The following is a 27,826-nucleotide window of genomic DNA, read 5'->3' as shown; positions in this document are numbered from 1 at the left end:
GAATGTGTTAAGACTGGTGATTTTTATTTTGTACATATGCACATAAAACATGTTTATAAAAAAAGCTTTTCACAGTTTTCGGTAAATGACTAATTATCAGTGCTAAAACTCAACAGAGAAGAGCTTGGTTGTAAAGTATATGCCAATTTCCAATCGAAACAATCCTACAATATCTAATCTAAAATTACTGATGTAAAATGTTTTTGTTTTTTTTACTCTTTTTTTTTTTTTTTTTCTTTAAATTCAGCTCTTCACACTTAATGGGATATTTCACACAAAAATGAAAATTATGTCAGTTTCCTCAGCTAACGGAAACATGAGAAGTAATTACCACCCAATTCTAATTCTCACCAAGACTGCTTTTATTTGATCAAAAATACTGTAAATAGAAATGAGATTATATTTTAAAATGTAATTTATTCTTCAGATGGAAACGCTGAATTTTTTAATGTCACATGATCCTTCAGAAATCATTCTAATATGCTGATTTGGTTCTCAAGAAACCTTTTCCTTTTCAGGATTCTTTGACGCAACCGAATTTATTTGAAATAGAAATATTTTGTGCCATTATAAATGTGTTTACTGTCTCTTTTGATCAATTGAATGCATCTATGCTGAGTAAAAGCTTTAATTTCTTCAAGAAAAAAAAAAAAAACGTAATGACCGCAAACTTTTTAACGGTAGTGCAAGTCATTTTTGCACAGTTTTGCTCAATTTCAAGTGTTTGGCATCCTGATCAACTGATCTTATTTAACAGTCCATTTCGTTCTCAACTAGCAGCGCAAGGCGCTAACAACGGCAAGGTCGTGGGTTCAATTCCTAGGGAACGCACAGTTGCACTTTGTAGTTTGAATGCTCTCTTATTTGTGCGATCCATCGTAAGGAGTTTTCACCAGAAGAGTCCATGTTCTCTTTACTCATTTGGTCTCTATTTGTCGGCACGTTAAAGTTCAGGCCTTGGTCGCGTCCTCCTCTACGACGCGGTGAATGCCGTTGCCGGGGGTGCTTTGGATGGCCTGCGCGGTGATGCTGAGGTCCCGCACGCTGCTGTGGCGTGATTGGCTCTCCAGGCGCTGCAGGCTTCCGTGCCGTGATTGGCTGTCGAGGCGGTTGACGGCGCAGTGCTGGAGCGGATCATTAAGGCGCAGGGTGCTTCCCTGAGGGACACGTTCCTCCACACCACGATAACTGCAAGCTGTGTACCTGAATATGGGAAACAGAATGAGGTTCAGTGATGCTTATTTATCTGATCTGGAAGGCAGCTGTAGGTTTCGTCCAGCTGTGCACAGTGACGGCTCTTATCCTGGGACATTTACTGAATCTAATAGGTTTAGTAGAAGTAGAAAATTCACTCCATCTATTTGTATAGTTCCTATTTTGAATGATTTATCCATGATTTTGTTTTTAAATAAGTCTTATGCTCACCAAGTCAGCATTTATTTGATCAAAAATACAGTAAAAACAGTAATAATTGTGAAATGTTATTACAATTTAAAATGACTATCTTCTATTTTAATATAATTCAAAATGTAATTTATTCCTGTGATGGTAAAGCTGAATTTTCAGCATCATTACTCCAGTCTTCAGTCACGTGATGCTTCAGAAATCATTCTAATGCTGATTTGCTGCTCAAGAAACATTTATTATTAATATCATTGTCAAAAACAGTTCAACATTAATAATAATTTTAACTATTATTAGCACCAATAATTGAAAAAGCAAATCAGCATATCAGAATGATTTCTGAAGGATCATGTGACACTGAAGACTGGAGTAATGATGCTGAAAATTCAACTTTGCCATCAGAGGAATAAATCACATTTTAAAATATATTAAAATTGAAGATAGTCATTTTAAATTGTAATAATATTTCACAATATTACTGTTTTTTAGTGTATCTTTGATCAAATAAATGCAGCCTTGGTGAGTATAAGAGATTTCTTTCAAAAACTTTAAAAAAAACATAATTATTCAAAACTTTTGACCAGTAGGGTTTACTTAAAAAAAACAGAAGATCTTGTAATGTATAATCAAAATATCATAACTGCCGGATTTCTCCAATCATAATACTCCGTAGTGATGGGGACGAGACCGCCTATGCCAAGTCCGAGTCGAGACCGAGTCTTTGAAGGGTCGAGTCCGAGTCGAGACCGAGTCTTTGAAGGGTCGAGTCCGAGTCGAGACCGAGTCTTTGAAGGGTCGAGTCCGAGTCGAGACCGAGTCTTTGAAGGGTCGAGTCCGAGTCAAGACCGAGTCTTTGAAGGGTTGAGTCCGAGTCGAGACCGAGTCTTTGAAGGGTCGAGTCCGAGTCAAGACCGAGTCTTTGAAGGGTCGAGTCCGAGTCGACACCGAGTCTTTGAAGGGTCAAGTCCGAGTCGACACCGAGTCTTTGAAGGGTCGAGTCCGAGTCAAGACCGAGTCTTTGAAGGGTCCAGTCCGAGTCAAGACCGAGTCTTTGAAGGGTCAAGTCCGAGTCAAGACCGAGTCTTTGAAGGGTCAAGTCCAAGTCGACACCGAGTCTTTGAAGGGTCGAGTCCGAGTCAAGACCGAGTCTTTGAAGGGTCGAGTCCGAGTCAAGACCGAGTCTTTGAAGGGTCAAGTCCGAGTCGACACCGAGTCTTTGAAGGGTCGAGTCCGAGTCAAGACCGAGTCTTTGAAAGGTCGAGTCCGAGTCAAGACCGAGTCTTTGAAGGGTCGAGTCCGAGTCAAGACCGAGTCTTTGAAGGGTCCAGTCCGAGTCAAGACCGAGTCTTTGAAGGGTCAAGTCCGAGTCAAGACCGAGTCTTTGAAGGGTCAAGTCCAAGTCGACACCGAGTCTTTGAAGGGTCGAGTCCGAGTCAAGACCGAGTCTTTGAAGGGTCTAGTCCGAGTCGACACCGAGTCTTTGAAGGGTCAAGTCCGAGTCAAGACCGAGTCTTTGAAGGGTCAAGTCCGAGTCAAGACCGAGTCTTTGAAGGGTCAAGTCCGAGTCAAGACCGAGTCTTTGAAGGGTCAAGTCCGAGTCAAGACCGAGTCTTTGAAGGGTCGAGTCCGAGTCAAGACCGAGTCTTTGAAGGGTCGAGTCCAAGTCAAGACCGAGTCTTTGAAGGGTCAAGTCCGAGTCAAGACCGAGTCTTTGAAGGGTCGAGTCCGAGTCAAGACCGAGTCTTTGAAGGGTCGAGTCCAAGTCAAGACCGAGTCTTTGAAGGGTCAAGTCCGAGTCAAGACCGAGTCTTTGAAGGGTCGAGTCCGAGTCGCGACCGAGTCTTTGAAGGGTCGAGTCCGAGTCAAGACAGAGTCTTTGAAGGGTCAAGTCCGAGTCAAGACCGAGTCTTTGAAGGGTCAAGTCCGAGTCAAGACCGAGTCTTTGAAGGGTCAAGTCCGAGTCAAGACAGATTCTTTGAAGGGTCAAGTCCAAGTCGACACCGAGTCTTTGAAGGGTCGAGTCCGAGTCGAGACCGAATCTTTGAAGGGTCGAGTCCGAGTCGAGACCGAGTCTTTGAAGGGTCGAGTCCGAGTCGAGACCGAGTCTTTGAAGGAACAAGTCCGAGTCGAGTCCGAGAAAGCAGAAATCGGCCTCGAGACCGGACTCGAGTACTACATCACTAATATTCCGCTCCTCCACAATTGACTGCAAGCTTGCATTGATTTTTGAGTGCAGCGCCCCCATATACAATCACAGACTGATGCCTCAACCAACTCTCCGCCCTGATTAAAAAAAAAAAAAAAATCGATAATCCTTTACACTCAGATGTACATCATAATGCAGAAGAAAAGATCTGTCGCAACCTTTGTTTCATTGTTACTTTAACATTGGATATCTAGTCTAGTACAATGCATCACCATTGTGCTCATTATTTGTGTTTCTATGCATTACTCGTTTCTTGCAAGTCTTTTTATTAAACAGTGACAGATTCAGAAAAACAAGAGAAAATCATGATGATTTGAGAGTGAATGCGTCACCTCCCGTCTCGCGAGCGGTGCAGGCTGCCGTGGAAGCTGCTGGATTTACTGCGCATGCTGCTGGCGCGGCTGGTGCTGGCGCTGGGCGGCTCATCCAGCATGGCCAGGTGTGTGGAGGAGGCATGAGTGGACGTGCCCTGCGTGGACGTTCCTCTAGACTTCCTCACCACTGGAGTGTTGGCGTCCCGGAGGAGGAGCTGGGTGAAGTCGGGCTCCTGCAGCACCTGCCTGCTCTCGTGCACTGCTCTGCTGAGGGAGGGGAGCGAGTGACAGAGGAGGGAAGGAAGAGAGAGGGGGAAGGCGGAGGGGAAGTGAATGAGGGAGGGAGGAGTGGGACAAGGGGGGGGAGAGGAGGTTAATGCCCTGATATAAGGGACAGGGGTGTGTAGAGAGCAAGCCTTATCACTAACCCCTATGAGACAGTACACACTTAGTGAACTATTTCCTCTACTACTTCCTGTCCTTCATTAAATATCCGTATTGCATACACAAATGGAAGAAATTGATATTTAAGCATATGACAGATGCACGATATAGTATATATATATATATATATATATATATATGCTAATTTCCTCAAAGTTTATTATTTCAATTATCTTTAGCAAATCAAAAGAAATATTTCTCAAAAGAAATATTAATTTTTCATACTGTACTATATAATGTTGTGATTCCTACATTTATTGTAGCATTTAAAAATACTTTTTTAGAGCTTTATTTTTGTTTTTTTATTTGGACATAGTATAGTGGTATGGACAATAGTATAACATTTTAATATTTTCCATAACTACAAAACATATTATAATATAATTAATATAATATGCACTGCCGTTCAAAAGTATTATACCAAGGCCGCATTTATTTGATCAAAAATACAGTAAAAACATTAATATTGTGAAATATTATTAGTTTAAAATCTGTAATTGTATCTTTTTTAACATTATGAACTATTTTTACTGTCACTTTTGATCAACTTAATGCGTTCTTGCTGAAACGTATTTGTTTCTTCCAAAAGAAAGACCAAACATTTGAATGGTAGTGTATTTGGACTAGATAAATAAATACATAAAAAACTTAAAAATATTTTTTAGGCCATTATCAGTTTGTGTTCTTGGGAAATCAAACCCATATGTGCATCACACTGTAGGCCTAATTAATAATGTTAGAAATTTGCCAAGCATTTCATGAGACTCACTCTTTTTTGCGATGTCCGTTGAAGAAACTGGCCCATTCGAAGCAGGTCTTTTTACTGCCGACCCAAAACACTGAGGGGATGCCCACCACCAGCATCATCAGGTACTTGATGAGGAACAGGGCGATATCTGGCCTGCTTGTCTGTTCCACCTGTGAAGATTCAGTTTCACACATTTGCTCAGTATGCAACATAAGAACAGCAGAAACTTGATTTGTAATCAGTTCATTCTTCCCTTGCGGATCTCTGCGTTTGCTCATAACCTCGTGCAGTGTGTGTGTGCGTGAGTGTATTTCTGGATGTCAGTTTAGCCCTGGGTTGTGTGTGTGCGATTGTGTGGATGGGAAGTGCTTTATCTCAGCTCACTGCACAATTGCCGAAGGCATAAACACAACTACAGCCAACACAAATGTCTGTCTTTCTCTTTATCTAATACACACAAACTCTACCTCTTTGTGCTTTGGATGGAGCATTTCTTCTGCTCTGATGCGGCCAGCCTGCCTTTTAATTCATATTCATTAACATTACTGTTACATTTTTTATTTATATCTCATTTAATGTTATAGGAAAAAACCTAATGATACAGTCAATTTAAGCCATACTTAAACATGAATTTCACTGCACAACAAATATCAAATCAAGTGGCACCGGCAAAATGATTCTAGATCTAGACATTTCACTATTTTGACTAAATGTAACAATACCTGTCTTTTTTTTTTTTTACAATATTTTTTATAGTTTAATCAAATGAAACCTAACAAATGGTTTTAGCTTATATAGCAGCTTGTGCTTTCTTTCTTAACAATATGCCATCTGGTGTGATGTGTCCAAATACTTTGTGTGGCCACTGTATGATGACATCACTTACTGCAGTGCAACTAGAGATCTGTAATACACTTCATAGCACTAGATAAACACTGCTAGATATAACATGACTGTCCCTTTCTCTTTATCTCTCATTAAAACCAATCCCACAATCGCACACTGCCTCAGGCATGTACACACACACACACCACACACACACACACACACACACACACACACACACACACACACACACACACACACACACACACACACACACACACACACACATCATTACTGAGATTTTCATTGAGGTGAAGCTGAAACTTTCCATGACAGTCTTTTGGTTTTCAGTTCTGCTTCAGTTGGTTCTCATCATGTTAGACGTGAGATATATTCAGTGCAGCTGCGGCTGTATGATCAACTGTGATATGCAGCTGTAAATGTCTGATGAACCCAGTGTCAAAAGCTATTGGAATGATTTTCATGGGCATTTTTTCTAGACATATAAGAAAAGACTTTGTGTCATTATACTTTAATTTAAGTTTACAGATGGAAATTTGATCTCTTGATGTGAGCTTCATCTAAGGCCAGAAATGAGTGGAAGTGACAACGGTTAAAGTGACCACTTAGTCACAACACTCCATATTTTACAGACTAAAACATTTTCTAATACAGAGTGAGGACAGAGTTGGCAGGAGTATGTGGAGGCCTTGAATTATTCACAAGGACAGTAGTACAAACTCATTTGAGGTCAATGGAATCAGAATGATTTTTAATGTTTGATTTTTCCTAGTAATTCTGTACAAAGTTCAGATAAAAATAATTATATAAAAAAAATGCATATTCAACCTTTTAAGACTTTTAACTTAGACTATGAATATACAGTACAGTTAAAAAGTCTGGGGTCAGTAACATTTTTTGTTTTTAAAGAAATGAATTGGGGGAACGGGTTAGCAAGGACCCGTTCAATTGATCAAAAGTGTCAGTAAAGGCCTTTACTTTGCTACAAAAATACATATTTTTTAAATAAATCCTGTTCTTTTGAACTTTCTATTCATCAAAGAATCCTGAAAAAAAGTCTCACAGTTCCCACAAAAATATTAAGCAGCACAGATGTTTTCGAGATTGATAATAATAAGAAATGTTTTTTTTAAACACCAAATCATCATATTAGAAGGATTTCTGTAGGATCATGTGACACTGAAGTGAAGACTGGAGTAATGATGCTGAATATTCAGCTTTATCATCACAGGAATAAATTACATTTTAAAATGTACTGAAATAGAAAACAGTTATTTTAAATTGTAACAATATTTCACAATATTACCGTTTTTACTGTATTTTTGATCAAAATAAATGCAGCCTTGAAAACAGTAATGCAAGTATTTCATAACCAGTGACAGTTACCTGAAAGGGGCAGGGGATGTGGTACTCTCTGCAGCGCTCCTGTACCCAGGTGGTCTCCCACACCGATCTGTGGCTCTGCTCATACAGATAGCATCCAATGACTGTCAGCAGTGGCACCAGATACAGGACAGAAAACACAGCGATCCGGATCATGAACTTCACCAGTTTGTCCTGGTTCTCCTTCTCTAGGGGGATTTCCATTCGGACCCTATTCAGCGCCGCGACACCGGCTAACAGCAGCACCACACCTACGACCACATCCAGGACGAGAGGCACCAAGAGGAACCAGCGCAAGGCCACGAGGTCGTAGAGCCCAACGAAACAAACGCCGCTCATGCTGTCACCCTCGATTTTGTTCATAGCCATGAGGGTGATGGTGAGGGCTCCCGGGACACCCCAGGCCACCGCGTGGAACAGCAAAGCCTTCTTCTCGATAGCCTCACTTCCCCATTTGGGAACAGCTGCCAAGAACCAGGTGATGGTGAGAATGACCCACCAAACGCTTCCTGCCATGGTGAAGAAGTAGAGTGTCATGAAGAGCAGCGTGCAGGCCTTGTTGTGGGAGCCCTGCGTGACGGTGGAGGCGCGGAAACGCCCCGGGCTCGCTGAGTTGCACGACACGCGCTCCTCCAGCAGGAAGCCCAGAAAGAAGACCAGGGACACCATCATGTAACAGACCGCGTAGAAGATGATGGGCCGTTCGGGGTAGCGGAAGCGCCCCACATCAATGAGAAAGGTCAGGAAGGTGAAGAGTGTCGCCGACAGGCACACAATGGAAATGACGCCGATGAAATAGCGTGCGAAAATGAGCTCATCTTTGCGGAAGTACATGTTGGGGCAGGGAGGCGAGCAGTCGCGCACACCCATGAATGAGTAACCCATGTCAGGCTCGATCTTCAGCTCTCGTGGGCACCAGAAGCCATAGTCCCGCTGAACCGGCGGGGGAGATTCCTCCGTGCCGTCACTGCGCGGGAGCAGGTCTATCACTCTGGGGTAAGACTCGTCACATTCTGGAAACCTAAGAGACAAGAGTGTTATTTCAGAATATGATATATCATAAAGATGTCTTAATAAAAGTGATCCTGTACCTGCTACAGTCCATCTCATCTGGCCAGCTGACCCCAAACATGTCCATGAGCTTGTAGCAATCGCTCTTGGCACGCTGGCACAGGTGCCGACATGGCAGGGTCACACGGCCGTACTCTGTGCACACGGGTGCGTAAAGGGCACACAGGAATGGGCGTATTTCGGTAGAGCACTCCAAGTTCACCATAGGATGAAAGGGCTGTATGGACAGACAAGAAAAATATGGAAAGTTAATAATAATAATAGTATTTTTTTTAATTTTATTTTAAATATTTATAAATAAAAAAACAAAACTCTAATTTGGGGTTTCATGATAAAATCTGTTGTTTTTTATCCTGCGTGACCCTTGTCCAATATGTTAAATAGGGTGACCAAACGTCCCAATAAAATTCCAAATAAAAGCCGAGCACTGACAGCTGCAATACTGTTTATCTTGATACATAGTCTTAACCGTAGTTTTAATGCTATAAAAAAACACTGAACAAAATACAAGCTGGTATTTTATTGGTCTCCATCTAATAACTGCTAAAAACAAACCTAATTACTGTAACTGGAAATGGTTGTGACAAACCATTTGCAGTCATCTTGAAATCATTTGGAGAATCTTAACCACTCAACAGAGGCACAATATCCACCAGGCCACGTCTATAACCCACACTGAATTTTATAACAGTCACTTAGTCACCCTTATGTTAAATGAGAATAAAATTTGATCTGTAGTCCTAGCACAGTAACGTACTTCCCTCATCTCTCTGAGGAGCCCTTTGTTTGGGGCGGGGAGACATGCTGTTTATTGCTGAGGCCCACTTATACCATGAGGCATTCTGGGAGTAGTACCAGCTTCGGGGCCGGACATAAATATGCAAATCCCACAGGGGAGAAGGAGAAAGACTCCACCCAGGACCAGACAGATAGACAATAATGCCTCCACTCCTGCAGAGTAAGGGCTTTTGTGATGGTAGGGTGGGGGTTCGACACCCCTTGTGTTGAAAAAAAGGACCAAAACTTACAATCATTCACAGCCAACATGAACAGGCTTAACATTTACAGTGCTATACATTTGATTTTTTAAAGCTTTTTCTGCTATCATGGTATAATGGTAACAAGAAATACATAATTTAATACAAAAAGATGCATATAAATAAATAAATTAAATAACAATAAATAAACCCAATTAATTACTATAAAAATAATAATAATATTGCTATTAGGGGTTGGCTATTAAAAATCCTATTATAATAAACAATTATAATATACAGAAATCTAATTTCTAGAGTTTGGTTGTTAAAAATGCTTATAATTTACCCACTTACTATTAAAATAAAAAAATAAAAAAAAATAAAAAAAAAACCCAATTAATTACTATTAAAAGAAATTGCTCCTAGGGGTTGGCTATTAAAATGCTATAATTACATAATTTTAATATAAAAACTTAACTTTAAAATACAACTATGGCTTCGCTGTAATTTAAAAAAAAATTTTTTTTATATTTTTGGCTATTAAAAATGCTATTTGTTACAAATTACATGCCATGATGACTTTCATTATCTTCATAAACCACCGATTTTTCACTTAATATGGAAGAAAAAAAATCACCTAATCTTTCAGGCTAAATCCAATGATATTATCTAATGAACTAACAACAATGTTACCATTATTCACTATTGCAAAAAATAAATAAAAAACAACCATCCATCCTTTATGTTATTGCAAGTCCAACACATTTATGATATACTGGATGTATAATACATATCCATAATGAAAGCATTCAGTCACTGCCAGCACACTAGGCTACCACCCAAAATGTCTGTAAAAAGGGATTAGGATGGATATTATGCTTGCCCATTTTGACACAAAGCATCTAAATCCAGCATTTCCACGCACCTAATCCATATTTAACGCAGCATATACCATTGAGATGTGCCACTAACATGACACGAGAAAGAGCCCTGCGTAAAAAAAGGCTTGTTTTCATCACGTAGCTTCCAAAAATGTGCTTTCGTGTAGAAGGATCATTTGAATATTTTGTAGACAATAAGTAAAGCTATATAAAATGACATAAAACCTTAGAGTGATGGACTTTTATTACTAAGAAAATGTGAACTTCACGCTCCTTGATTTACCATTACTGGCATCTGCGGCCGTAATCGGGTACAAAAGGTTTTATGACATGTCTTACACCATTCTGAGCTCAATTGAGTGGACATACTCTAGCTTTTAGGCAAGATAAAAAATAAAGCAAGTGCTATTATTTGCTGATCTGGTGAAACAAATTATATCATCATTGCTGTCACTCCACATTACATGCAATGGTATGATCTGATGAACTCAAATGTGTGCATCTTGCTCACTGTTGTCCTAAGGGCAAACATGCACTTTCTACACATTAATGTCTATTCCAGTGCCTTTGTGTTTCTTAAGGGCCTTGCGGAAAGTTATTTAGGGATAATGAAAATATACAGAGATGGCATGCATGTAAACACGCAGAAAGCAGACGAGGCACCATGATTGTTGCTTCTTGTTTGGGCAGAGAGCATGTGATTCAAAGCATTATACATGATGGTTCATAAAGCTGACATGCTATATAAGCTGTATGGGAGATGTGGAGGCATGCCATATAATCAGAGATTTGAAACCATAATCCCCAGAAGCAACATGGTCAGGTCTTTTGTAAAATAGCTGGATTTGTGCGTTTTACATATTTGGAGCATCACTGATGTCGAAAACAAAGATTAGCATTTGACTTTCAATGCAGCTGCCGAATGTTTGGAGCTGCTGTGTGTTTTTAAGGTTTGCCTCTAATGAAGGACTCATTTATACCCTCAATTCAAACGCATTTAATGTATACCCTCCTCAATTCAATTCAAATTTTTGCTAAATTTTTTTTTAAGCCCTAAATTCTTTTAGCACTCCAAGACACACTTGTGTAACAATTAGGGATACAGCAATTTTTTTTATTTTTTTTATGGTAAAAATGGGCAATATTAAAACATATAAAAATCATTAAAATAAACACACTAACAATAAAATCAATCATTTTAAATTCTAAGCATGAATTAAGGTACTGCAACAATATTATTAAAATAATTTAAAAAAAGTAAAAGATTAAAGGATTATTCACCTCAAAAGAAAAATTTCCTAATAATTTAATCACCCCAATGCCATTACAGATATCCATCTCTTTCTTTCCTCAGTGAAAGAGAAAATAAGTTTTTTGAGGAAAACATTTCTGGATTTTTCTTCGAATAATGGACTTCAATGGCAGCCAACGTTTTGAAGTCCAAATCAATGCAGTTTCAAAGGTCTTTGAAGTGCTTCAACGTGCTGTGCACGATCACAGCTGAGGAAGAGGGTCTTATCTAGCGAAACATATATATATATATATATATATATATATATATATTTACACATAATATATATACACACACACACTTTTTAACTACAATTGTTCGGATTGAGCTGATCTGCAACGTGCCGGGAACTACGTCATCACGTTGAAGGAGGATAGTTCAATTTGTATTCTATGATGAATGACATATTTATGTCTTTGTGTCATATTATTGTTTAAAATGGTCCTTACGTGTTCGTATCCTGTGTGTTTAAATCTTTTAAAACCTAAACGTTTTTTTTTTTAGCGTGACCTTTCAATGTGATGACGTAGTTCCGTATCGTTTCGCTAGAGAAGACCCTCCTCCTCAGCTGTGATCGTGCACAGCCCGTTGAGGTACTTCAAAGACCTTTGAAACTGCATTGATTTGGACTTCAAAACGTTGGTTGCCATTGAAGTCCATTATTCAACGAAAAATCCAGAAATGTTTTCCTCAAAAAACTCATTTTCTCTTCCACTGAGGAAAGAAAGACATGGATATCTTGGATGGCATTGGGGTGAGTAAATTATTAGGACATTTTCATTTTGAGGTGAACTAATCCTTTAATTGGTGATGACAATGACAATAAATTAAAAAAAAACGACAGCAGAAATACCATGACAGTCTTTTGAAATAGTCTTTCACGGACCTATTCTTAGCAATGGAAAAACAAGAAGGCAAACAGAAGAAATCTAGAAGTCACCTAACCTGAGCATTTAAATGTGTCCATTCACAAGTAAATACACTTGTCCCTCCCTCCCTCTACCCATAAATCCAGAGTTCATATGCCTTTCTCTGTGAACCTACACTTGCTCATTGATAAGGAAGATTAGGTCTCGTCCTCATAGTGATATTTCTCGATATTCTCATTACCACATTCTCAATTACAATTTGAATTATATATAAATTCTCATATTCCCTTCTGACTGGTTTTCCCTTTTCTACCGGTCACTATTTAAGGCAGTGAATTCAACAGCACTACCATGGTAACCAGCGATGCATAAACGGCCGGTGTAATGGAGAGAGGTCAGAGTGCGAGTGACGACCACCTCCTGAGAGAGAAAGCCTGCTCTTTTGTTGCAATACAATGGGATCCGTTTCCCCAGCAACCGCAGTACCTTGCGTGGGGGGAGGGATGAAGAGAAGAGAGGAGGGAGTGGAGAGAAACATACAGAGAAAAGAGGACAAAGACGATGATATGGATGGGGAATAATGGTCAACCCTGCCATTCCAATAAAGATTGTCCTAATACGTATGCATTAATAAATGTGCATAAAGGATACAGGCTAACATATATTTTCTTCATTTATAGAATCAACAATCACGTTGAACCATTTAACTATATGCAAAACAATATAATTGTTACATATTGAAAGCATATATAAGCATATATAAGCTTAGATATGACATCTCTGAAGAAAATGTGAGTGATGTACAGATAACTTCAAACTTCAAAGTCATAGCACCTCATAAATGTCTATAAAAAAATAAAGCATTTCCAAGCAATGTATAGCTGATATAATTTGGGTTTGAGTTGCCGGATTGTATTACAACGGCAGGAAGCCCTTAATGATCACAACATGGTAAAAACAACACAAGGACAAGGTCAAGGTATCTTTGCATGTCTGACAAATGGGGGAGGAAGTTTAAATGAACTAGATGTCAAACTACATCAATCACTGCACCTGAAATGCTGAATATTATTAGTTTTACCCAGCATTTTCTTTGCATGATCAGTTCAAATCCTTCCTGAACCTTCTTGTTATTACTGCACACAACGACAACAATCCCAGAAACCATCCCTGTAGGCAACTGTCCCACTTCACAAATGAGGTTACCCAGAGTTCAGAGCAAGATGTTGCCACTGTCCTACAGTGGTTTTGAATCGGAAAGCAAGGACGATGAATCTGCTCCTTTATAAAGCCAGAAACAAATAAATGGTTGGCAGCTGATGAAATGAAAGATTTATGAAAGTCTGGTTTCCTTCAATTCAAGATAAGTTAATTAGCTATTATCATCACCTTCTAGTCATCATCATTTACTAAGCTTCAAGTTGTTTCAAACCTGCATGACTTCTGCTGTACACAAAAGAAGATATTTTGAACAATGTCGGTAACCAAACAGTTGATGAGTCCCATTAACTACTTCCATAGTATTTTTTTCAATACAACAGAAGCCAGTAGGGTACATCAACTGTTTGGTCACAAAAAAATTTCAAAATATATCTTTTGTGCTCAGCAGCTCAACTCATAAAGGTTTGGAACAACTTCAGGTTCAGTAAATGATGACAGAATTTTATATTTTTGGGTGAACTGTCCCTTACATTCTCTTCATTCAAAATCACATGCCAATCTGTCAATGGATTTTCTTTTTCTGTTAATTTTACATCCTCATGGCAAAAACGCTCTGACATATTATAGTAATTTAAAGAACAAAATCCTTTCATTCTTGCAATCCAAACTAATAAAATATTTCTTTAAAGAATTATAAAATAACAATACGAAAAATCTTAAAATATATTTAATATTTTAAAATGTATAAAATATAAATAAAAATAAATAAAAAAATTGTACATAGTGCTTGGAAATATATTATGCACAGTGTTACATGTGAATTGTGATTATCATTCAAATGCTTTTGAATATAATCCTTTGTGCAACAGTGGGTTTAAAAAGTATCATCGCTTTCGGTGTGTTTGCGCTGGCTACAGTGCAAAAGGTTATGTAACTCCACATTTCCACACAAATGTACACGAGGACGAGCAGATGGGCTGCCTCGGCTCAACTCCATCCATTCATTTTTTCTTATCTTTCTTCTTCTTTTTAATTTTCTGTCCCATCCCTCTGTTATACTGAGAAAAGACAAGTTGAATAAGTTAAAACCTTGTGACCGTGTACAGCAGGTTTTAGATAACATTTACAGCGCTGTGTGTGTCCAACAGATACTCTGGCCACTGTAACAAGCTAATGCAGCTGTTCTTAGTTTGGCTCAGCTGAATACTGCGGCCCGGTAAAGAGGATTAACCATCGGCTTGAATCAATCCAGGCGTTATGGCTGCAGATACAAAGATTATAGAGCAATCAAAATAAACAACACGTCCAAGCACCATTAACTGCCCATAACATCAACCACTGTGGTTTACACTAGCATACCATTGTAAAGCATACTTGTTATATAAATATAAAAAGATGCTTATTTTGCCATGGCCACATGCAAAAGAGGACTAGAAAATTTGTTTAAAACAGCACTGTACTTCAGAAAAAAGACACAGCAAACAGCCCCGTAGGACAGATTAAAGATTAATTTCCCTTTAAACGTTTCTGTAATGTGATCTGAATTATCTGCAGGGCACAAGAAAGAACTGGGTCAAATCGAAAACGACAAATCTTTGACGCTGTTGGAACACACATTTTGAAGCAATCCACTTAAACATTCATAGTAAGCATTCATTGTTTCGTGCAGGGATAATAAAGATAAACAGCATATTAAAGAGATTCATGGCAAAGAGTTCCCCTGCATATTTTCATGACTTTTCATGAGTTTTTCATGAGTTTTTCTTATTTCTCTCACTATTTTCCTCACTATTAAGGAAAAATTTATATATGAATGGATACATGCATAAGCACAACCCACATCTATATGACTGCTGTTGAGGTCACGCAGTTATTAGAGCATGATGATTCAAACTAGTCCAACACTCTCAGAAAAAAAGGTACAAAAGCTGTCATTGGGGCGGTACCCTTTCAAAAGGTAAGGTTATGTTACCATTTAGGTACTAATATGTACCATTTTGGGTACTAATATACACCCTTTAGGAGGTTTCTGAAAGTGTAGTTTAATGTAATGCATGTGGTTTACCTCCATGGCGAGAGCAGCGGTCTGCTGGTCATAGTGATTCAGAAGGTTGGGCATGAAGGTGGTATTGTAGGAAAGGCCCTGGCACATCCTTAATGTGATAGGCTCACAGGTAAACATGCTATGACTGCCAGGAGCTTCCAAATTGATGGCCATACATACAGTCAGCATGGAGGATAGAACCCAAAGGAGATCCATGGCATGTCCGTCTGCGCTGGGACTGGCAAAGGACGATTATATCAAGAAAATCTGAGCTGCGTCATTCCTTCATTGATTATCTGTTGGTTGACACGAGACTGAAATTTGCTTCTCCATTTTGCTGTGACAGATCCATAATTTTTCAGTGCATGTCCATAATCTGGCGTGGGTATGACTGATGTTGCCATGCATTTATCGGAGGTAAATTTTCATCTGTGTGAGAAAGAGCACCAAATGTCACATCTGAAATGAACCGGCTAACATGAATTATTCATGAATGCGGTGACACTTTAGTCAAACATGAAAAATCTCTCAAGGCATGGGAAATGATTACAAAGTGAACAATGCATGATCAAAAGCACTGCCATATTATAGTGGCAGCAAATAAAAGATGCTTACCTAGGTGAAACTTCAGTGTAACTATGTGTTCAGTGTAAATGAAATTAAAACAACAGTTTATATTAAACGATTATTGTAATATTATACAATTAACTGTACTGTAATAACTTTGAAACTGTTAAACTATTGTTTATGTAGTATTAGGATATAAATATTGTAGTTATAAAAGAAGGGGAGATAGATGATTTCAAAAGAAAATTGTCGACATAGAGCACAAAAGTGATACTCACAGGAATAGACTGCGTCTAAACGGTTCACACACACACACACACACACACACACACACACACACACACACACACACACACACACACACACGATGCTGAATTATTTTAATTATGTTCTTGATGCTGGTTTGTGCCTTACACTTCTAGTATACTAATTTAATTCCAATTTAATGCAACGCATTTAACGCTAATTGAAAACACACACACACAAAAAAATCTTTCTATATAGGGTACCAGGAACCAGGATTTTACTATCACAAGTGACCTGTCCTAAAATGATTTTATCCCCTTCTTTCTTTAAAAAACAAAAACAAAACATTTTTAACATTATTTCTGTCGCTTTTTCATCAAAAATTAAAATAAAGGCGAACAACTGATAACGTTAGCCCATTTCATCATTAACCCTATCCATTGGGAGTCGTGTAGCAGCTTTGCTAAAATGAAAGTCTCTTCAAAATAGGTGCCTGGTGTATTCTTAAGGTGTATTAATTTTATTTTTACTAAAACATGTTCCTGCGCCCAATTAATTTTGATTATGATAAAAAGTCCTTCTTACCTCTCGAGTTGAAACCATTCGGAACCGCACTCCGCGTCTCTAACAATACGAGCCCTGTGTGTGTCTATCTGCAGGGTTTTTGCAGATTTGTACGGGCGCGCGCATATGTCGATGACGCGGGACGAATATTGCTCTCACTTAATATAAAAGCATATTAGAATTTACGTCACTGGATTGAGCGTGAAAAAAACACAATCAAAAGGCAAAAAGAGAATGACTTGGGTTTAAACACGGACATCATCGTTGCATTTGCCTGGAGCTGTTGGGAGCAGGGAGCGTCTCCGCACTATAACGAAATGAAGTTGGCGCTGCTGATTTGTGGATGCCTGGGATGATGGGCGTTGTGTTTGGTAGTGGGAAGTTCGACTCTTTTTCCTGATTCGGTTCTTTCGATCAGTTCATTTTCAAGAATCGGTTCAGAACGTGTCATTGATTCTTTTACGTCATTGTGTGATTACTTCATCGTGTTTGCTGCGTGATATGTTTACGTTCTAAACGGGTTGTTTTATCCATACACATCATATAGATTTTAATCTTTATATATAATTAATCTCTATATGATATCTATGGTTTTATCTACATTATTGGATTAATGATGTTTATTGTACGTTCATGCGTTTTAAATAGTCTGTTGCAGTCACGATTCTGCTAATAAAGCAAAAATTAATTTCCAGTCTACATTTTAATTGCATTTACATTAAACACTACTAAAATTAATTCAGTGTAAGCCTACAGTGTACGTATATTTCAGTAAGTTCTTCTCCCCATCAGCTCCCCCCCCCCCCCCCCTTTTTATTTATTTATCGAAGCAACATACATTTTGTACAAATGGAATATTTAAACAGTAGCCTATGCATACAATACCAAAAAAGTAAAGAGAGAAAGCAACTACTTAAAAATAAAATAAAAGGTGCCAGGGGAGATAATAACAAAAATGGCAGAATAAAGGTACATTTCGGGTATAGATATCAAATATTAAGCTATTGACAGCTTTCTTATTCAGTCTCTAATACTGTTTACATACAGCCTACTTCAGTGAACAAAATCATAAAATCGGGTTTCTGATAAGTAAACAATTACATTATGAATATAAAATTTGGTCAAAAGTATAAATAAATACATTTAGGCCTACACCACAATATAACAGAAAAAGTACGACACCAAAGTGGTTTCATCATGATAATTAGCTATTACAGAAAGTACAGTTTACATTGATATAAAATTTCAGTCAAATCCTTCGAATACTAGTGAATCGGTTTTGTGAACTGATTCGTTTAAAAGATCCGACGATAACGACTCGTTTCTGAATCGGACATCTCCAGTGTTTGGAAAGAGGCGGGACAGAGTGAGAGGGAGTGACATTGCTATGGAGACTGGTAAACTCACCGAGCAGGAAGCGCAAACCCATCAATATCGAATCAGTTAACCTTTAATGGTTTCATTATAATAGCTATCATGGGTATTTTGGGTTGACATTGCTGCAAATGTAGGTTTGGTTTATTTGCTACTGTAATGTACTGTACGTCTAGGCCATTTTATTATTGCTGGTGTGAAAATCACAGCACATTTGTTTGCCTTACCATCGGTATGTTGTTCTGATAAAGCACGCTTGCTAATATGACTGAGGTTTAATTTCGCAGGTATGTCTGGAGCTGAATCTCAAACGTCTGAACTTCAATGAAAGATGCCACAAGCCCCCAGCTCAAAAATGCAGACCAAATTGAGCACCTGGACACCTCTAAATCATCCTCTCTCCAATGCTAATGTACCTGCAACAGTCAAAAATTATAGTATATGATCTTCTGCTTGCCATTATGTTTCAACATGTTGACTCCAGGTTTTATTTGTTTAGCTATGCTAACATTGATATTAATGATAATATTATTGCACAATTTCATATCAAAGGTTAAATCTGTAAAAAAAAAAATGTTTGCAGGTTTTTGAAGAGAGAAGAAATCTGCTTGGAAAGTGGGTAAGGCATGCACCTACTGTAAAAAATGCAATGTTTACACTTTCTTGTTTTTGATATTTGCTCAGTTGATATAGCTATGCTAAATCCCTCTGCTTTTCCCCCAGTTTGAGAAGTGGACAGATAGCCAGCGGAAACAGGTGCTACAAGATTTTTTCTCCAGATGTTCTGTTAACCAGCTGAAACATCTCAGACAGACTTTGTGCAGCTGGGTACCAGAGGAAGCCCTTGACTTCACTAGAGTCCTTCCCAGGGTCATATCCCTCTATATATTTTCATTCCTAGACCCCCGAAGCCTCTGTAGATGTGCTCAGGTATGTATTGTGTCCATTGTATGAATGTTTTAATGCAAAGAAGAAAAAAAATAACATTTACTAAACTTACCGTGTCTATACACCACAGATTTTTGGTCACACTTTAGTTTAGGGTCCAATCCTCACTATTAAGTATTTAACTATGACTTTTGCCTTTAATAAACTCCTGCATATAGTTAGTAAGGTAGTTGTTTAGGTAGTTTAGGTATTGGGCAGGATTAGGGGAGGTAGAGTATGCTCATGCAGAATAAGTCATTAATATGTGCTTTATGAGTACTAATAAACAGCCAATATCCTAGTAATATGCATTTTAATAAGCAACTAGTTAATAGTGAGAATTGGACCCTAAACTAAAGTGTTGGCGATTTTTTGTTTGTTTTTGAAAGAAGTCTCCAATGCTATCCAAGGATGCATTTATTTAACCAAAAATACATTGAAACTGTAAAAGTATTGTAATGGAATATTATACAAATTAGAAATATCTGTTGTCTATTTTCAATATATTTTAATACGTTTTTTTTTGTAACATTATACATATCTTTGCTCTCACTTTTGATCAATTTGTGTATTATCTAATTACTGTAATATTTTCATTCGCAGGTGAGCTGGCATTGGAAAAACCTGGTTGAGCTTGACCAACTGTGGATGCCTAAATGTCTGAAACTAGGCTGGTGCATAACTTTTGCTCCAACACCATTTGAACAAGGTGTATGGAAGAGGCATTACATAGAGACAGTGCAAGAGCTTCACATTAGTAGGCCCAAGGTAAGAGATAATGTGGAGAATGAGAGAAATATCCATTGAGAAATGCTGGACTTTTTGTGTTCTCTCACATATCCCAGATGCCCGTGAAGGAAGACTTTATTATTCCTGAGGTGAAAGTAATTGGCAGTGTGATCGTGGGGTCACATCCTGTGACCGGCCACCGGGAGTTCAAGTCTGTCCTCTCAAGTCTGCATGGGAAAAGTAAAGATGGGAATGACTTGGTGAAATCAGCCAAAGGCCTTCCTCCATGGAGAGACTCAGACAGGCACCCCACCGACATAATACGCTTTAACTACTTGGATAACCTTGACCCAGTTGAACATGCAAGAGTAACGTGAGTGAACCTATTTTGTTTTGCACACACACGTAGAAACACAACCGTTCAAAAGTTTGGGATCAGTATGACATTTTTCTTTTTAAGACATGCATACTTTTATTTAGCAAGAATGCCTTAAATTGATCAAAAGTGACAGTTAAGACTTTTACATTGTTACAGAAACTTGAAAAAATGTGATGCTCCAGAAACATTTCTTCTTATTATTAATGTTTAAAGTTGTGCTGCTTAATATTTTTGTGGAAACAACGGTTTTGTTATCATTAATAATAAAAAGAAATGGTTCTTGAGCATCAAATCAGCATATTAGAATGATTTCTAAAGGATCATGTGATAATGAAAACTGGAGTAATTATGCTGAAAATTCAGCTTTATCATCACAGGAATAAATAACATTGTAAAATATATTAAAATATAAAAGAGTTCTAATAATATCTCACACAATATTTTTGTTGAAATAAATGCAGCATTATTGAGCATAAAAGTTGTATTTCAATAACATGATAATAAAGTCTTACCAACCCCAAACTTTGAAATAAATATATACAGATATTATATAGTATAGTGTAGTATGTTCTATTAGGTAATATAATATCACAAAACTACATGTGACCCACTAACAGGTATGCTGCACTATTTTAGTGCATTTAATGATCTGTAAATGTGCTGTCCGCATATTGAAAAATATTACAATTACAGCAGAAAATGCTAAGCTATCTCTATTGCTACAGAGGGGAAAAGGGGAAAAGTGCTACTTCCAATACAACAAAACAGGAAAAAACAACGAAAGCACCATCTTTCTCAACATACAAGCTGCGCAAGGCCAAATCTTTGGTAAGCCAATATAACTCATGTGACTGTGCTGTTGATTCGCACAGAAATCATCAGCAGTAGCGTGAAAATAATTCTCCAGAGACGACATAACCAAGAGGCATCATGCATATTGAACAGACTACATGTGGAATATCATGGAAATGTGCTGCACAGAGGCAGAAGAAGGCACTGTGGTGCTTGGGGAAGAAAACAGACATTATATTGTATGCATTATATTATGTGCTATAATTTATATGTGTTTTATTAGAAATATCAGAGAAAACGAGGCTTTTATTTGTATATTTTCCCAGATGTTTTTATCCTTGGATCTCGGTGCAGCAGGAAAGCAAAACCAGAACAGGCCGCAATGGGCAGCACACAATTTACAAGCACTTCCGGCTAACAAGGACTCCATAAAGAGACTTTCCCAGACCTCCCAGTGGAATGCAGGGATACGTCCTGGTCCTGTTAGGCCTCCAGTGCCCAGACTGAGTAAGGAGGGGCTCCGTGCATCACAGAGATCCCATAGAAGCACACCAAGTAAGCCCATATGTACTTTCAATTCCAGTATAAAATAAGTGCTTTTATGTTTATCCAATGATTTCAAATATTCTCTGTGCAATTGCACCAAAACATATTTAAATAGTTATAATTAATTATTAGTAATTGGTATAATAAGCATTGTTCTTTTCCAGCTATATCTCTTTTTGAAGGACAGCCATGAAGGAGACCAATTTATGAAGAATCAAATGAGCTGGAGCATAGACTGAATAAAACAGCTGGAGACACGAGGCCATCTACTGGATCATGCTGTGATAGATACATGAACGACTTGAAGTTATGAATACAAAGTTAATTTATTATTATGTCTTTAATTAATAATAATTATGTCTTAATAATAATAATAATAATGTCGTAATTTTATGTTGATAGACAAAGCACAATGCATTCAAATTATTATTTTTGTCTGAGTCCCTTACTTTTTTTATTGTCCACTAGATGTCCCTGTTTGCTCAGAACGTCTGAGATTCCGTTTAAAGGGATATTTCACCCAGAAATGTGTGATAATTCTGTCATAATTTACTCACTATCAAGTTGTTCCAAACTTGTGTGAATTTTTTTTTTTCCGCTGAGCACAAAATAGGATATTTTGAAGAACGTGGGTAACTAAACAGTTGATGGTAGCACTGACTTCCATAGCTATTCAACTGATTCTTCTAGCAGAAGAAATTCACAAAGGTTTGGAACAACTTGAGGGTGAGTAAATGATGACAGAATTTTCATTTTTGGGAGCTGACGCAGATTCCCTTTGAACTTTATTCACAGTAACTTAGTGAGCTATTGTTTGAAATCTCTTTTATTGTTCATCATATTGCCTTCTATTAAATATAACCTGTTTATGATTAAACTGATGATTAGTGTCTTTACCATGGAAATTGGAATACAAAAAACAAATATATTAAATAATCATATTGCATTTATGTCATTAAAATATATGAAACTGATCAAACTGTTACTCATCTCACTGTAGGCTACTTTTTTCACTGACCTAAATGGTCCTAGGTATACAACATTTATTTTCAACGTACTTTTTTAATCAGATAAAGCCTTAGAGAGCAGTGTCAGCATACACAATTACACTATCTAAACCAGAAAATGAAATAATTTATCTATTTCTTTCGTTAGTTATCTTAAATTATGAAGTCGGAATAATCCGAAATATGTATAAAATAAATATGTATAAAAATACCGTGGTATAGAGTCCACGTATCAGCCTAAAAAAGATGTAAAGATAAAATATGAAAGTCATCCAGGTCCAGAAGCCTTTGAATGACCAGTGTCTGAGAAACGCTGTAGGACTTTTATAATGAAAACTTAACTCTCAGGCGGCCATTTTGAATCGGAGCGCATGTTGCTGTGTTCACGCGGCTGGCTGTGTTGCTGCCTGAGATGTGTCTAGTACACTACACTCAGTTGACTGCAACTGAAGTTGGAAAGTGTAAGGTGGAGCTGTCCGAGGGTTGAGGCGGTAGAGTTGACAGAGGCGAAATCCCTGGAAAAACTATATTTGCGGAATTATTGGTAAGTATAATATGACTTTATAGAGGTGTCTACCTTTTATAAAAGAATGGGGAAAAGCATTTATTCCTGAAAAAGCTTGAATTCACTAGTCAACGCTCGAGCCAAGAGTATGTTAGCTCTTGCTCTCTGTCAAACGTCTCAATATTCCCAAAGCTGCAGGAAGTGACTTAAGTTCACTCTATAAAAATATGAGTCTTTGGATCTTAGCCTTACAGATGACGTTTTGTCTTACTTTATTAGTTGTGTTGTTTAGATTTTTCGGAAACAATATTTATGATTTACAAACAGAGAAAGGCATTAGTACTTACTAGTGATTCATTTGATGGCTGTTACAACGACAACGGTTTTTATGAGTATTTGACCAGTTTTAAAGGACATTAAAATATTACAAAATCATTATGTATCTATATTAAATAAAATGTGTGTAAGTTTTTTCCCCATTTATTTGGTTTACGAGTATTTTAAAGTGAAGCCCACCCGCTGGCGGTTAAATTGAGATGTCATTTGGCAGTCTCGTGCGAGCAGCGTTGTTTAACTGCCAAAGGTTTATCTGCTTGCTGGCTATTCAGAAGCACGTCTGTATGTATAGGATTTTAAATGGAAATTAGGATTTGAAAAGAATTAGGTCTCAAAGTAATAATGACTAATTCATGTGTATTTAGTCAAGGATGAAGACTGCTGACACACAAAAAAGTCGCTGTTTTTATTTAAATGGCCAAAATGCTTAAATAGTCTATGATTGGACCATTATTGGAGTGATTATTTTTTTTCTATCATGCTATATGTTTGGCAACAGTTCTTCTAACTCTAATTGATGGAGTGCGCAGAACAAGATCTTGACCAAAAATTGATGCACCTCATTATGGAAATAACATCACAACATTTATTTCCATTAAGAGGCGCATACATTTTTGGTCAAGATCTTGTATTGACAATTGTCAAGCACTCTGTAATGTCTACTCCAGCACATCCCAAAGACTTTCAATGAATTTAAGGTCTGGACTCCAATCCAATTCATGTGTGAAAATTATTCTTCATGCTCCCTCCCTCCCAATCTTTCTTTCACAATGTGAGCCTGATGCAGCTTGACATTGTCATCTTGAAATATGGCCATGATGTGTTTTCCTACATGGTTGTTTAAGAAATAAGAAGCTATAGCATTCATCTCCATCAATTAGGTTAGAAGAATTGTCAAACATATAACATACTAGAAACATAATGATCACTACAATAATGATCCAATCATAGACTCTTAAGCATTTGCCTATTTACATCCAAACATAGACTTTCTTTTTGGCCGGGCAGTGTAGTTTGAAGGTTTAACCCCAGTATAGTTTACTGAAATGACCAGTAAATTTCAATTTTTTAATGAAGAGTGCTAATGGAAGATAATTTTGCTTGAGATGACTGCTTTGTAAACACTTATATATATTTAGGCCTAGTTTTCTAATGTTGAAAATTGTGACTATTTTCCAAAAATTTCCAAAATACTGACATTCCAGTCATGGACTAAATGTGATTTTCCCTAAAATGTAGCCTTGGTTCTATACAGTTGCATTTCTCAAGATAAAGCTTCTTTCAAAGTGCTTAGCAGAGGAAGAGAAGCTCCAGGTTGTTATTGTCAACACCAAGCGACGGCAGCTGTTTCTTTACTGACACTCAGGAGAGCTGGGGAACTAAAATCCCACCCATTGGATCCTTTACAAGGAAGGATGGATTCCCATTTAAAACACCCCCGTAGTTTGAAGTGAATCTGACAAGTTGCTAAATTGTTAGGGTACTTCAAGTTTCTTTAATGCTTTAAATTTTGTTCTTTGTGCATTCAGAGGGCTTCTAGATTTATTATTGTTATCCCAGATCATTTGTGAAATGCTGCCTGCTGCCAGACGGATGGCGACAGCTGCAGTGTTCTGCGCGCTGAGCCTCTGGCTATGCCTCTGCATGATGTCTTTGAAATGACAGGGATCTTATTTCAGGATAGTTTGACCAGTCTCCCATCCTAACAAAGTTTTTTAGTAGGAATGTAGGAATGCTAATGATTTATCAACTGTCGATTAGGCTAATTGTCAATAATAATGAAGCTAATCGATAAAACGTAAGTTTCACATTTCGCTGTGTTCCAAAGATAAGGTTTGGTGAACTCTTACCTGTGATTTTGCATCACGTGAAGAATAAAACATAAAAGATCGATATGTCACGGCGTGACCTCTTGGCTGAATTAAAAGAACGTATATTCTTGTCGTAAAGGTGAGTAGATTATTTTTACGTTTTGAATATATCACTATTTGTTATATTTTGAATTCATGCTTATAAAAAAAGATGGCATATCACGTGACGTCATATCACAATCATGCGGTGTCTGTAGAAATTGTGTACCCAAGGTCTTGTGTGAGTGCGGCTTCATGCGCAAAACAAGTGCAAGTGTGCCGTAGTTACATGTTCTAAGGCCTGGTTTCACAGACAGGGCTTAGATTAAGCCAGGATTAGGCCTTGGTTCAATTAGGGCATTTAAGTAGCATTTATAAAAATGCCTTAGAAAAAATCATTACTGGTGTGCATCTTGAGACAAAACAATTGCACTGACATATTTTAAAATATGTCAGTGCAAGTTGGTTTCAGTTAAAACAGCTGAAACATGCATTTTAGTCTGGGACTAGCTTAAGCCTTGTCTGTGAAACTTGGGGTAAGTGTATTATTAATGTTTCCAAGCCTTGCAATGGATTAGGTAGGCTAGACATTTATTTCGAAACATAATTAAGGGTCCAAAAAACCCTCCAAACAAGTGATTTTACTGAACATAAGAACTACTTCTTCATACTACTTCATAAGAACTGCCGTAGTACACGGGCGGCAGTGGCTCAGTGGTTCATGTAGGTTATCTACAAACCGAAAGGTTGGTGGTTCAATCCCCGGTTCCACCTGACCAAGTGTCGAGGTGTCCATGAGCAAGACACCTAACCCCAACTGCTCCCGACGAGCTGGGTGGCGCCTTGCCGCCGTCGGTGTATGAATGGGTGAATGTGAGGCAACTATGTAAAGCGCTTTGGTGGCCATTCGGTCTGTGAAAGCGCTATATAAATGCAGTCCATTTACCATTTACCATTTACTTGTGTAAACGGCACAGTAAAATTATATAGAATAAATGAGTAAATCCTGGTTGATATTGATAAGTGATGTTTCTTCCAGCACTGTTTCAGCTGTGCACTGTTAATTTATGGCCCATGATAAATCAAGACCTGTCAATCTGAGCGATCAAACCAATCGAAGCGCGCTCCAGCTGTAAAACAGTGTGCTTGGTCTCTCTACATCGTCCCTATACCCACCCACCATAGTGCTCCGATCAGGATTATTGGGGCCGATTACCTGGAAGCAGTATTGGCCGATACTATATATAAATAAATAATAATTTTTCTTTTTTTTACAACAATGTATATTAAATATAAAAAATGAATTATCTAGCATATATATAGAATTTTTGTACAATAAATAATACAAAAAAACCCCAGTATTTTCTCAACAGAAAGTAATCAAATGTAAAACAACACTGCATAGGCTAAATTAAATATAGATTAGCCTAATCCTACTAAAGAGCTGAGAGTTGAAGAGAGTTGATCTTTTTTGATTAACATTAATGACTCAGACGACAGCAGAAATATAGGTGGCTGTCACTTTAAGACAAAATGCACCGATCCAATGTTCTGATACACATGCCACTTATTTCCCAACTGTTTATGTTCATTTAAGACATAACTGACGGTGTTTAAGTGAATACTCACTAAGATGGACATTTTGACCTCTTTGTGTTTTTAACCATTTAGGTGTGAACCTGAAGCTCAAAATTCACTTTGCTTATCCGTGTTCCACTGCGTTCCACTTGGAGAACGCACACAGAAAGCTGCTTGGGAAACAGCGTCTCTTTCACTGCTTAATGCAGTTCTAATAGGCTAACTCTTTTTATTATCGAGCACATCCTGTAGTTTAGCAACAATAGACTGTATTTTACGACAATCACTGATCTAGCTGATTTGGAGATAAAGTTTGGACTTTTAAGTAGGAAATAAAGCCACCGCTGTGATGGAAAGAAAATTGCACAGCTCTAGTTTCTTGCTGGGTTGCTGTTGTTCCAATGTCTCCGCTCTCCTCAAAGACGTTTTCAGACACCTGGTAGAACTGCCAGACCAGTTAATGTAGTGAAGCAATCTTGTGAGTTTTGTGTCATCTGATCGGCCTTTATCGACCGCCGATCAAACTATATTAAGCTAATATCGTCCGATAATGATTGGAGCCCGATCAATTGGAGGACCCTTAGATTTTACAGATCACATTTTAATGTTAAGCAGTTATTTTTATGCTATGAAAATAGTGCACTTCTAATATGGCAGCAAATTTAAAAGCACTTGCTAAGTGATGGTCATATTCCCTAAATTCACTGTAGAGCCAAGCTTCTAAGCTTTAAAACAACACATATTTTGTCTTGTTTAGGCAAGTGGTTGTTAAGTAACAAGATAACTT

The 27,826-nt window shown here is 37.8% G+C and overlaps 3 protein-coding genes across 6 annotated transcripts in view; 2 read left to right on the top strand and 1 right to left on the bottom strand.

Moving 5' to 3' along the window:
* Positions 1 to 3: 3 nt before the first annotated feature.
* On the bottom strand, positions 4 to 17,389 carry fzd3a (frizzled class receptor 3a). Of its 2 annotated transcripts, none has more exons than XM_077219836.1 (7): positions 17,038 to 17,389; positions 15,661 to 16,068; positions 8,437 to 8,633; positions 7,349 to 8,366; positions 5,138 to 5,286; positions 3,943 to 4,191; positions 4 to 1,203 (listed from the first exon to the last, which is right to left on the bottom strand). In XM_077219836.1, the coding sequence occupies exons 2-7, from the start codon at positions 15,853 to 15,855 to the stop codon at positions 951 to 953; spliced, it is 2,061 nt and encodes a 686-aa protein (XP_077075951.1). In that variant the 5' UTR covers positions 15,856 to 16,068; positions 17,038 to 17,389; the 3' UTR covers positions 4 to 950. The 2 variants fall into 2 exon arrangements, with proteins under 2 accessions (XP_077075951.1, XP_077075950.1); XM_077219835.1 differs by having other exon boundaries at positions 3,943 to 4,188; positions 17,038 to 17,327.
* Positions 17,390 to 18,400: 1,011 nt separating this feature from the next.
* On the top strand, positions 18,401 to 22,210 carry fbxo16 (F-box protein 16). The gene is made up of 9 exons (XM_077219430.1): positions 18,401 to 18,523; positions 18,678 to 18,802; positions 18,974 to 19,009; positions 19,114 to 19,320; positions 19,921 to 20,085; positions 20,163 to 20,419; positions 21,151 to 21,253; positions 21,544 to 21,772; positions 21,946 to 22,210. Exons 2-9 carry the CDS (start codon positions 18,722 to 18,724, stop codon positions 21,954 to 21,956), a joined length of 1,089 nt encoding a protein of 362 aa, XP_077075545.1. The 5' UTR covers positions 18,401 to 18,523; positions 18,678 to 18,721; the 3' UTR covers positions 21,957 to 22,210.
* Positions 22,211 to 23,124: 914 nt separating this feature from the next.
* The window catches only part of fam49a (family with sequence similarity 49 member A), a 49,836-nt gene continuing 45,134 nt past the window's right edge, over positions 23,125 to 27,826 (top strand). Inside the window, exon 1 of one of the 3 annotated variants that reach the window (XM_077219428.1) lies at positions 23,125 to 23,314. The gene's annotated coding sequence lies outside the window, so the exon portion shown is untranslated. The remainder of the gene's footprint in view (positions 23,315 to 27,826) is intronic. The other 2 variants (XM_077219427.1, XM_077219429.1) reach the window with 2 other exon arrangements.

This window comes from Siphateles boraxobius, unplaced genomic scaffold (genome assembly GCF_051911475.1).
Source record: "Siphateles boraxobius isolate OS27281-9 unplaced genomic scaffold, OSU_SipBor_1 8, whole genome shotgun sequence".
Lineage (NCBI taxonomy): Eukaryota > Metazoa > Chordata > Actinopteri > Cypriniformes > Leuciscidae > Siphateles > Siphateles boraxobius.
Note: the sequence above shows the minus strand (reverse complement) of the source record. Positions and strands in the feature narration are given on the sequence as shown.